Source organism: Somniosus microcephalus, chromosome 4 (genome assembly GCF_052327205.1).
Source record: "Somniosus microcephalus isolate GS21.2 chromosome 4, FLI_Smic_1.0, whole genome shotgun sequence".
In the NCBI taxonomy this organism is placed as follows: domain Eukaryota; kingdom Metazoa; phylum Chordata; class Chondrichthyes; order Squaliformes; family Somniosidae; genus Somniosus; species Somniosus microcephalus.
The window spans coordinates 44,592,878-44,605,924 of NC_140990.1; the positions used below are offsets into that span (position 1 = coordinate 44,592,878).

Sequence of the window (13,047 nt, forward strand, 5' to 3'; positions counted from 1 at the left end):
CCCTTATTTAAAAAGGGTAGTAGACAGAAGGCTCGAAACTATAGACCGGTTAGCCTAACATCTGTGGTAGGTAAAATTTTGGAGTCCATTATTAAGGAGACAGTAACAGGACATTTGGATAATTATCATTTAATAGGACAAAATCAGCATGGTTTTATGAAGGGGAAGTCATGTTTGACAAATTTGCTGGAGTTCTTTGAGGAAGTAACATACAGGGTGGATAAAGGTGAACCAATGCACGTAGTGTATTTAGACTTCCAAAAGGCATTTGACAAGGTGCCACACAAAAGATTATTGCTTAAGATAAAAAATCACGGGATTGGGGGTAATATTCTGGCGTGGATAGAGGATTGGCTATCTAACAGAAGGCAGAGAGTTGGGATAAAATGGTTCATTCTCAGAATGGCAATCAATAACTAGTGGTGTTCCACAGGGGTCGGTGCTGGGTCCCCGACTGTTTACAATCTATATTAACGATTTGGAGGAGGGGACCGAGTGTAACATATCAAAGTTTGCAGATGGTACTAAGATGGGAGGGAATGCAGTGAGTGAGGAGGACATAAAAAACCTGCAAGGGGACATAGACGGGCTAAGTAAGTGGGCAGAGATTTGGCAGATGGAATACAATACTGGAAAGTGTGAGGTTATGCACTTTGGCAGGAAAATTCGTAGAGCAAGCTATTATCTTAATGGCAAGAAACTGGAAAGTACTGAAGTACAAAGGGATCTCGGGGTCCTTTTGCACGAGACTCAAAAGGTTAGTATGCAGGTGCAGCAAATGATTAAGAAGGCCAATGGAATGTTGGCTTTCATTGCTAAGGGGATAGAATATAAAACTAGGGAGGTATTGCTTCAGTTGTACAAGGTATTGGTGAGACCGCACCTGGAATACTGCATACAGTTTTGGTGTCCATACTTAAGAAAAGACATACTTGCTCTGGAGTCAGTACAAAGAAGGTTCACTCGGTTAATCCCAGGGATGAGGGGATGGACATATGAGGAGAGGTTGAGTAGATTGGGACTCTACTCATTGGAGTTCAGAAGAATGAGAGGCGATCTTATTGAAATATATAAGATTGTGAAGGGGTTGGATCGGGTGGATGCGGGGAGGATGTTCCCGATGATGGGTGAAACTAGAACTAGGGAGCATAGTCTTAGAATAAGGGACTGCTCTTTCAAAACTGAGATGAGGAGGAACTACTTCACTCAGAGGGTGGTAGGTCCATAGAATATGCTGCCCCAAAAAGCTGTAGAAGCTACATCATTACATAAATTTATAACAGAAATAGACAGTTTCCAAGAAGTAAAGGGAATTAAGGGTTACAGGGAGCGGGCAGGATTTTGGACATGAGTCTAGGTTCGGATCGGACATGGCCCTGTGGGTAGCGGAGCGGGCCCAGGGGCCGTGGAGCCTTATTCTGCTCCTATTTCGTGTGTCTAATTCTGTTAGATTCAGGAGATGGTTCTGTGATAGTAGATTGGCGGTTAGGATCAGATCAGCCATGATCTTATTAAATGGCGGAGCAGGCTTGAGGGGCCGATTGGCCTACTCCTGCTCCTATTTCTTATGTTCTTATGTTCTTATATTGTACCGTGTGATGGACTGGGTTCACTGTCACCTTAAAGTCCCCACAGATGCGAACCTTCTTTGGTTCCCCAGGCGTATTACTCAATGACCTCTTCATTACAGGAACGATGGGTGTAGCCCACTCGCTCCAGTCCACTTTGGACAGTACTCCTGAACATTCCAAACCTTCCAGCTCTACTTCGATGGCTGGGCGGATCGCATAAAGCACCGGTCTGGCCTTAAAAAACTTTGGGCTTGCATTTTCCTCTATTTTGATCGTCGCTGTTATTCCTTTTAGTGTTCCGAGTCCCTCCTGGAACACTTCTTGTGCGTCACTTAGCATTTTTGGCAGTCGTCCAGGTTTAACGTCATCATCCTTTTTGGCATCTACAGTCAGTGCTTGTATGGAATGCCAATCTAGCTGTATCTTCCGGATCCATTCACGTCCTAGTAGTGGTGGTCCTCCATCTGGCAATACATATAGGTCCATTTTTGGTGTTTTCTTACCGTTATATACAACGTTCACCCTTATTTTTCCTTTGGGGTTGACTTTTTGCTCCGTGTACGTCTTCAAGACAATCTCTGTATCCCTCAAGGGTATATGTGAGAATAGCCACTTGTAGTCCCTTCGGTTTATGACTGTTAGGGCTGATCCTGTGTCCAATTCCATTTTCATTGGACTCCAGCTATCTTGAGCATGACCCAGATAGTTTGATGATCCTCCGTTTGGATCACCTTATGTAGTTTCAGACAACCCAGCTCCTTGCTTCCGGAGTCTGTATCACTCTTCTGTTCGTCTGAACTACTATCCGTCACCTTATGTACCTTCTTGTACTTCTCCTGTGGAGATTTCTTGCTGCTGGTTTTCTTTCCCGACCTGCAGACTCTTGCTATGTGTCCTACTTTTCCACACTGTCTGCACACTTTGTCCTCAAACCAGCAATCATTATGGTCATGTGTTGTTCTGCCGCAGCGATAACACTTCACTGTTCTGTATGACATTTCATTTGTGCCATATTCTTGCGGTCTCCGTTGTATCTCTGCAACGCCCCGTGCGGCTGCTTCATGTGATACTGCCATGCTGAAAGCCTTTTCCAGCGTAAGGTCCTTTTCAGATAAAAGCCGTTTCTGGGTTCCTTCACTTTGAAGCCCACACACAAACTTGTCCCTGAAGGTATCTGCCAGTCCCGCTCCAAACTGGCAGTGTTTCGATAGCTTACGCAGTTCTGTTAAATACTCAGCATTACTTTCATCTTTATGCTGGTTCCTTTTGTGAAACATAAATCTTTCTGCTATCAGCAGCGGTGTGGGGTTTAAGTGGTTCTGTAGGGTTGACACTATGTTTCCAAAATCCTTGTCCACTGGCTACTCTGGGGTTACTAGGTTTCGCAGTAAGCCATACGTTTTTGCACCCATGGAATTCAACAATACCAGCGCAGTAAGGTGGAGGTTGGGGATGGCATTAAAAGGGAAATTAAAGAAGCGTGCAATAAGGGCACAGCAGTCATCCTGGGTGACTTTAATCTACATATAGATTGGGCCAACCAAATTAGTAACAATACTGTGGAGGAGGAATTCCTGGAGTGTTTACGGGATGGTTTCCTGGACCAATATGTCGAGGAACCAACCAGAGATCAGGCCATCTTAGACTGGGTATTATGCAACGAGAAAGGATTAATTAGCAATCTTGTTGTACGAGGCCCCTTGGGTCAGAGCGATCATAATATGATCGAATTCTTCATTAAGATGGAGAATGAAGTAGTTGACTCAGAGACAAGGGTCCTCAATTTAAATAAAGGAAACTACGATGGTCAGAGGAGCAAGTTGGGTAGGATTGAGTGGGGAATGGCGCTCAAAGGGTTGACGGTGGATAGGCAATGGCAAACATTCAAAGACCAAATGGATGAGCTACAGAATTTGTTCATCCCAGTTTGGCGTAAAAATAAAACAAAAAAGGTGACTCAACCGTGGCTAACAAGGGAAATTAGGGATAGCATAAGATCCAAGGAGAGGACATATAAATTGGCTAGAAAAAGCAATAATCCTGAGGATTGGGAGCAGTTTAGGAGTCAACAAAGGAGGACAAAGGGATTAATTAAGAAAGGGAAAATAGAATATTAGAGTAAGCTTGCAGGGAACATAAAAACTGACTGTAAAAGCTTTTATAGATATGTGAAGAGAAAAAGATTAGTGAAGTCAAGCGTAGGTCCCTTACAGTCAAAATCAGGTGAATTTATAATGGGAAACAAGGAAATGGCAGACCAACTAAATGCATACTTTGGTTCTGTCTTCACAAAGGAGGACACAAATAACCTCCCCGAGATGCCGGGGAACATAGGGTCGGATGAAAGCGAGGAACTGAAAGAAATCAGTATTTGTAGGAAAATGGTGTTAGGAAAATTGATGTGACTGAAGGCCGATAAATCCCCAGGGCCTGATGGTCTACATCCCAGGGTACTTAAGGAAGTGGCCCTAGAGATAGTAGATGCATTACTGATCATCTTCCAGAACTCGATAGACTCTGGAACGGTACCCATGGATTGGAGGGTAGCTAATGTTACCCCACTATTCAAAAAAGGTGGTAGAGAAAAGCAGGGAATTATAGACCGGTAAGCCTGACATCGGTAGTGGGGAAAATGCTAGAGTCTATTACAAAAGATGTAATAGCAGAGCACTTGGAAAGCAGTGACAGGATCGGACAAAGTCAACATGGATTTACAAAAGGTAAATCATGCTTGACTAATCTACTGGAATTTTTTGAGGATGTAACTGGTATAATAGATAAGGGAGAACCAGTGGATGTGGTGTATTTGGACTTTCAGAAGGCTTTCGATAAGGTCCCACACAAGAGATTAGCGTGCAAAATTAAGACACATGGGATTGGGGGCAAGGTATTGACTTGGATAGAGAACTGGTTGGCGGACAGAAAGCAAAGAGTTGGAATAAACGGGTCGTTTTCCGAGTGGCAGGCAGTGACTAGTGGGGTACCGCAAGGATCGGTCCTTGGACCCCAGCTGTTCACAATATATATTAATGATCTGGACAAGGGAATTGGATGTAATATCTCCAAATTTGCAGACGACACAAAGCTGGGTGGGAGGGTAAGCTGCGAGGAGGATGTCGGGAAACACCAGTACGATTTGGACAGGTTGGGTGATTGGGCAGAAACATGGCAAATGCACTATAATGTGGATAAATGTGAGGTTAGCCACTGTGGTGGCAAAAACAGGAAGGCAGATTATTATTTGAATGGCAATAGATTGGGAGAAGGGGAAGTGCAAAGAGACCTGGGGGTCCTTGTGCACCAGTCGCTGAAGGTAAGCATGCAGGTGCAGCAGGCGGTTAAGAATGCAAATGGTATGTTGGCCTTCGTAGCAAGAGGGTTCGAGTACAGGAACAAGGATGTCTTGCTACAGTTGTACAGAGCCTTGATGAGACCGCACCTTGAGTATTGTGTGCAGTTTTGGTCACCTTACCTGAGGAAGGACGTTCTTGCCATGGAGGGAGTGCAGCAAAGATTCACCAGGCAGGGATGGCAGGAATGACGTATGAGGAGAGATTGTGTCGATTGGGCTTATACTCACTGGAGTTTAGAAGATTGAGAGGGGATCTCATCGAAACCTATAAAATTCTGTCAGGCCTGGACAGACTAGATGCAGGAAGGATGTTTCTGATGGCTGGGGAGTCCAGAACCAGGGGTCACAGTCTAAGGATAAGGGGTAAGCCATTTAGGACTGAAATGAGGAGGAATTTCTTCACCCAGAGAGTGGTGAACCTGTGGAATTCTCTGCCACAGAGGGCGGTGGAAGCCAGTTCATTAAATATATTCAAGAAAGAGTTGGATATATTTCTTGAGGCTAAAGGGATCAAGGGATATGGGGAAAAGGCAGGGACAGGGTACTGAATTGGATGATCAGCCATGATCTCATTGAATGGCGGAGCAGGCTCGAGGGGCCGAATGGCCTACTCCTGCTTCTATCTTCTATGTTTCTATGTTTCCTCTCATCTGGCAGTTCATTCGCCTTGCAGTACACTTCTATGCGTTCGACATATGTCGTCCACTCTTCGACTTCATTGTCGAACGCTGTGATACTGCCACTTTTCGGCATCCCTGGGTGTGGTTAGACTGGCTCAAAATGGCGTATTCCCGCGCTTCCCTTCTTCTCCGCTGCGGCTCAAAATGGCATTTTCCCGCGCTCTCCCTTCTTCTCCGCTGCGGCTCAAAATGGCGTTTTCCCGCGCTCTCCCTTCTTCTCCGCTGCTGCTCAAAATGGCGTTTTCCTGCGCTCTCCCTTCTTCTCCGCTGCTGCTCAAAATGGCGTTTTCCCGCCCTCTCCCTTCTTCTCCGCTGCGGCTGCTCGGCCCTTGAACACCGACTGCACTCTGTGCGTTTCCCTTTCTTCCCCGCTGTCGCTGCTCGTCCCTTGAACACCGGCTGCGCTCTGCGCGTTTTATTTTGCTCCTCTCTCTCTTCTCCCATCGACGCCATTCGGTCCTGAGCACTGGCTGCGCCCTGTGCGCTCTACCCTCTCTCTTCTCCCATCGACGCCATTCGGTCCTGAACACTGGCTGCGCCCTGTGTGCTCTACCCTCTCTCTCCTCCCGTTGATGCCGCTTGGGCCTGAACACCGGCTGCGCCCTGTGCGCTCTACCCTCTCTTTTCACCCGTCGATGCTGCTCGGCCTTTTCTGTGCCGTCGATCGGCTCTAGCCGCTGCTGCCTGGGAAGGGCCTGCACCGTACCTGTTGCCAGCCCGTTTCACTGGACCACCGTGACTGGAGAACCAAGCCCAGCTCTCAACAGCCTCCCCTGCGATGCTCAATCTCTGCTGGATGACTAGGCGGTTGCTCGTGGTCGACACCCGTGCTTCTGGCCTCAACTTTCTTCCACTGTTCTCCAGGAGCGAATCCCTGGGAGGTAATGCAGAGTTGCAGGTAGGTTCGAATCTGCCTCGTCACCACTGTTAGATCCGTGTATTTTTGATGCAGTGTGTCCTTCAATAACTAGACACGAGACTGCAGGAACAATTCAACAGGTATTTACTGGTTGAGGGTTACTCTAAAACTAACATACAGATCCCTACTCAGGGTTTATATACAGGTGTGGTCACTGCCGGTACCATTCAAGAGGGGGGAGTAAATACAAATGTTGTAGTGGTAGGGGATAGTATTATTAGGGGGCTAGATAGAGTTCTCTGCAGCCAAGAGCGAGAGTCCCGAAGGCTGTGTTGCCTACCCGGTGCCAGGGTTAAGGACATCTTCTCTGGGCTGGAAAGAAATTTGCAGTGGGAGGGGGTGGATCCAGTTGTCGTGGTCCATGTTGGTACAAACGATGTAGATAGGACTAGGAAGCCGGTTCTGTTGAAGGGGTATGAGCAGCTAGGGGTCAAATTAAAAAACAGAACCTCAAGGGTAATAATCTCTGGATTATTACCTGAGCCACGAGCGAATTTGGTTAGGACAAATAAAATTAGAGAGTTAAATGCGTGGCTCAAAGACTGGTGTGGGAGAAATGGGTTTTGCTTCCTGGGACACTGGCACCAGTACTGGGGCAGGAGGGAGCTGTTCCGTTGGGACGGGCTTCACTTGGCCAGTGCTGGGACTAGAGTCCTGGCGGATCATATAACTAGGGCTGTAGAGAGGGCTTTAAACTAACTAGTGGGGGGGGGGAGGTTCCTAGAGAACAAATAATATAAATGACAACAGAGAAGGTCATAGACTTAGGTAGCAGTGGGGAAATTAAAAACCAGAGCGTGTCAGGAAGGGGCAGAAGGTATGGAGTAAAAGGTAAAGTAATAAAAAGGGCAAAAGCAGGAACTAAATATCACAAAACATATTTGAAAGTTCTCTATCTGAATGCACGTAGCATTCGCAACAAAATAGATGAGTTAATGGCACAACTAACTACATATGGGTATGATCTTGTGGCCATTACAGAAACATGGCTGCAGGGTGAAAATGCCTGGGAATTAAACAGACCAGGTTATTTAACGATCAGGAAGGACAGGCAGGAAGGAAGGGGAGGTGGGGTGGCTATGTTAATAAAGGAAGGAATCACTGTAATACAGAGAAATGATATTGGGTCAAAAGATCAGGATAATGAAACAGTTTGGGTGGAGATAAGGAATAATAAGGGGAAAAAAACACTAGTGGGCGTAGTCTATAGGCCTCTGAACAGTTGCAACTCTGTTGGACGGAGTATCAATCAGGAAATAGTTGAGGCTTGTAATAAGGGAACATCTATAATTATGGGGGATTTTAACTATCATATTAATTGGACAAATCAAATTGGGCAGGGCTGCCTTGAGGATGAGTTCATTGAGTGTATTAGGGATGGGTTTCTTGAGCAGCATGTAACTGAACCGACCAGGGGGGAAGCAACCTTAGATCTGGTCCTGTGTAACGAGACAGGATTAATTAAAAATGTCCTAGTAAAGGATCCCCTTGGAATGAGTGACCATAACATGGTTGAATTCCATATTCAATTAGAGGGTGAGAAGGTTGGATCTCAAACAAGCATGCTAAGCTTGAATAAAGGAGACTATGAAGGTATGAGAGCGGAATTGAGTAGAGTGGATTGGGAAAATAGATTAAAGGGTAAGACGATACATGATCAGTGGTGTACGTTTAAGGAGTTATTTTACAACTTCCAAAAAATATATATTCCACTGAGAAGAAAATGGTGTAAAAGAAAAGACAGCCATACGTGGCTAAGTAAAGAAATTAAGGATAGTATTCGACTAAAAACAAGGGCATATAAGGTAGCCAAATCTAGTGGGAGGATAGAGGATTGGGAAAACTTTAAAAGACAGCAAAAAATAACAAAAAGATTGATTAAGAAAGGGAAGATAGATTATGAAAGTAAATTAGCAAAAAATATAAACACAGATAGGAAGAGTTTTTATAGTTATATAAAAAGAAAAATGGTGGCTAAAGTAAATGTTGGTCCCTTAGAGGATCAGACCGGGAAATTAATGGTGGGAAATATGGAGATGGCAAAAACACTGAATGAATATTTTGTATCAGTCTTTACAGTAGAGGACACTAAGAATATCCCAACACTTGACAAACAGGGGGCTATAGGGGGGGAGGAGCTAAACACGATCAAAATCACTAAGGAAGTGGTACTCGGTAAAATAATAGGACTCAAGGCGGATAAATCACCTGGGCCTGATAGCTTACATCCTAGGGTCTTGAGGGAAGTGGCGGTAGGGATTGTGGATGCATTGGTAATAATTTTCCAAAACTCCCTGGACTCAGCAAACGTCCCGGCAGACTGGAAAACTGCTAATGTAACACCCTTATTTAAAAAGGGCAGTAGACAGAAGTCTAGAAACTATAGACCGGTTAGCCTAACATCTGTGGTAGGTAAAATTTTGGAGTCCATTATTAAGGAGACAGTAACAGGACATTTGGATAATCATCATTTAATAGGACAAAGTCAGCATGGTTTTATGAAGGGGAAGTCATGTTTGACAAATTTGATGGAGTTCTTTGAGGAAGTAACATATAGGGTAGATAAAGGGGAACCAGTGGACGTAGTGTATTTAGACTTCCAAAAGGCATTTGACAAGGTGCCACACAAAAGATTATTGCTTAAGATAAAAAATCACGGGATTGGGGGTAATATTCTGGCATGGATAGAGGATTGGCTATCTAGCAGAAGGCAGAGAGTTGGGATAAATGGTTCATTCTCAGAATGGCAATCAATAACTAGTGGTGTTCCGCAGGATTCAGTGCTGGGTCCCCAACTCTTTACAATCTATATTAATGACTTGGAGGAGGGGACCGAGTGTAACATATCAATGTTTGCAGATGACACTAAGATGGGAGGGAAAGTAGTGAGTGAGGAGGACATAAAAAACATGCAAGGGGACATAGACAGGCTAAGTAAGTGGGCAGAGATTTGGCAGATGGAATACAAAACCGGAAAGTGTGAGGTTATGCACTTTGGCAGGAAAAAATCGTAGAGCAAGCTATTATCTTAATGGCAAGAAACTGGAAAGTACTGAAGTACAAAGGGACCTAGGGGTCCTTTTGCACGAAACTCAAAAGGTTAGTATGCAGGTGCAGCAATTGATTAAGAAGGCCAATGGAATGTTGGCTTTCATTGCTAGGGGGATAGAATATAAAAATAGGGAGGTATTGCTTCAGTTGTACAAGGTATTGGTGAGACCGCACCTGGAATACTGCATACAGTTTTGGTGTCCATACTTAAGAAAAGACATACTTGCTCTCGAGTCAGTACAAAGAAGGTTCACTCGGTTAATCCCAGGGATGAAGGGATGAACATATGAGGAGAGGTTGAGTAGATTGGGACTCTACTCATTGGAGTTCAGAAGAATGAGAGGCGATCTTATTGAAATATATAAGATTGTGAAGGGGTTGGATCGGGTGGATGCGGGGAGGATGTTCCCGATGATGGGTGAAACTAGAACTAGGGGGCATAGTCTTAGAATAAGGGGCTGCTCTTTCAAAACTGAGATGAGGAGGAACTACTTCACTCAGAGGGTGGTAGGTCCATGGAATATGCTGCCCCAAAAAGCTGTAGAAGCTACATCATTACATAAATTTAAAACAGAAATAGACAGTTTCCTAGAAGTAAAGGGAATTACGGGTTACGGGGAGCAGGCAGGAATTTGGACATGAGTCTAGGTTTGGATCAGACATGGCTCTGTGGGTAGCGGAGCGGGCCCAGGGGCCGTGTAGCCTGATCCTGCTCCTATTTCGTGTGTCCAATTCTGTTAGATTCAGGAGATGCTTCTGTGATAGTAGATTGGCGGTTAGGATCAGATCAGCCATGATCTTATTGAATGGCGGAGCAGGCTCGAGGGGCCGATTGGCCTACTCCTGCTCCTATTTCTTATGTTCTTACTGTATACAGGAGCTGTAAAAAGTAGTTCTCCCCTTAAAGGTACATACACGACAGGCCCGTGGACTCCTCTAGTCCACAAAAAACACAGCTGGCCTTGGAGTCTGGAAAGGAGCTTATAAACTGTTGCACACGGCAACTCCTTGTAACAGTCTCCACCCCAGATCCCCAATGGTGCAGGGAAGGACCCCCGCGTAGAGAGCTCTCCACTGGGGAACCTCGCCTCCGCCGGACAGCAAGATGACCCACCCGTCTTATTGAGATTGGGCAATAAACAAAATTAATCAATAAATGATGCAGAAACCCGAGTCCCCGGGTCCTCAGCCCTGGTGTGAAGTACGCTGGCCACCAATTTTCTGTGATTAACTCACACCTCAGGCCCCGCCCAGTCTGGTTTAATTACTAAATGTTTTCTAACTCGGGTTCAGGCCTGTCATTGTGAGGGAAACAAGGCCTCATTTATTGGTGTGTCCACCTGAGCGGCTGTTAATGGCTTTAATAAACTGGCAGCAAGGTTGTTTTTAAATGTGGAAAGTGGTGAATAATGCCACTAGCGATGCCTCAAAACTGTCGGACAGAGAAATCCACTTCATCAGCGCCCCTGCCACAGGACTCAATATCCACCCCCTCCACCACTGGTGCACTGTGTCTGCGGTATGTACGGTCTACAAGATAACCACGGTCAGGCTGTGTGGAGTCAAGGGCCAGGCAGCAGAATGGATGGAAAGATCGCAACAAACTTCTCTTAACTCCAACCCTCTGATTTCTGTTTTGTAGCCAACTTTCCATCCATTCTGCTGCCTGGCCCTTCACTCCACACGGCCTGACCTTGGTCATCTTCTAGATCTTACAAACTGTTTATGGATAGCAAGCTGGTCACAAAACAGGAAACAGAGTAGGGGTTGGGAGTAGCTACTCAGATGGGCATAAGGTGGGAAGTGGTGTTCCACAGGGATCGGTGCTGGGACCACTGTTACTCAGCATTTACATAAACAATTTGGACTCGGGAATTGGAAGTACAATTTCAAAATTTGTTGATGACACCCAATTGGGAGGTAGAGTTAATACTGAGGAAGACTGTGACAAAATCATGGGTTAAACTCCCTCTCTAACAGCACTGTGGGAGTACCTTCACCACACGGACTGCAGCAGTTCAAGAAGGCGGCTCACCACCACCTTCTCAAGGGCAACTAGGGATGGGCAATAAATGCCGGCCTTGCCAGCGAAGCCCACATCCCATGAACGAATATTTAAAAAAACGCAAGAAGACATTAATAAGCTTCCAGAATGGGAGGGTAATTAGCAAATGAATTTTAAGATAGATGGTGCATTTTGGTAGGAAGAAGAAGAAGGCCACATACTACTTGGAAAATAAGAGTCTAAATGGGGTAGAGGAGCAAAGGGATCTCGGGGTCCAGATACACAAATCACTAAAAGTAGCGACTGTAGTGTCCGCGTATCAATAATACACGGACTGCAGGAGAACAATAATAACAGATATTTACTGAACAGAGGGTAAGCTTAAACTGCAAGTACAGAAGCCTGCTATGGCTTTATATACAGGTGTGGTCACTGCCGGTACTACTGTATAAAATCAGTTCTCTCTTAAAGGTACATACACAACAATTCCTCCCCTTTTAGATAAACAGTACATAACATTCATTTAACAATTAAATAATAACTAATTACAATTACAATTTTCTCTGTACTATATACATCAACTGAAATAATCATTTGTAAGTTCAGTCTTTTAGAAGGCTTAAGAACATAAGAACATAAGAACATAAGAAATAGGAGCAGGAGTAGGCCAATTGGCCCCTCGAGCCTGCTCCACCATTCAGTAAGATCATGGCTGATCTGATCCTAACCGCCAATCTACTATCACAGAAGCATCTCCTGAATCTAACAGAATTAGACACATGAAATAGGAGCAGGATCAGGCTACACGGCCCCTGGGCCCGCTCCGCTACCCACAGGGCCATGTCCGATCCGAACCTAGACTCATGTCCAAATTCCTGCCCGCTCCCCGTAACCCTTAATTCCCTTTACTTCTAGGAAACTGTCTGTTTCTGTTTTAAATTTATGTAATGATGTAGCTTCGACAGCTTTTTTGGGGCAGCATATTCCATGGACCTACCACCCTCTGAGTGAAGTAGTTCCTCCTCATCTCAGTTTTGAAAGAGCAGCCCCTTATTCTAAGACTATGCCCCCTAGTTCTAGTTTCACCCATCATCGGGAACATCCCCCCCGCATCCACCCGATCCAACCCCTTCACAATCTTATATGTTTCAATAAGATTGCCTCACATTCTTCTGAACTCCAATGAGTAGAGTCCCAATCTACTCAACCTCTCCTCATATGTCCATCCCTCATCCCCGGGATTAACCGAGTGAACCTTCTTTGTACTGACTCCAGAGCAAGTATGTCTTTTCTTAAGTATGGACACCAAACTGTATGCAGTATTCCAGGTGCGGTCTCACCAATACCTTGTACAACTGAAGCAATACCTCCCTATTTTTATATTCTATCCCCCTAGCAATGAAAGCCAACATTCCATTGGCCTTCTTAATCACTTGCTGCACCTGCATACTAACCTTTTGAGTTTCGTG

General features: G+C 45.1%; 1 protein-coding gene across 2 annotated transcripts in view; it reads left to right on the forward strand.

Moving 5' to 3' along the window:
* The window catches only part of LOC147118771 (uncharacterized), a 119,526-nt gene that overhangs the window by 9,044 nt on the left and 97,435 nt on the right, over window positions 1–13,047 (forward strand). Inside the window, exon 2 of one of the 2 annotated variants that reach the window (XM_085984584.1) lies at window positions 1,691–1,699. The exons of the other annotated variant lie outside the window; for it this stretch is intronic. Coding sequence (XP_085840710.1) covers window positions 1,691–1,699 — 9 coding nt within the window. The remainder of the gene's footprint in view (window positions 1–1,690; window positions 1,700–13,047) is intronic. 2 annotated transcript variants of the gene reach the window in all.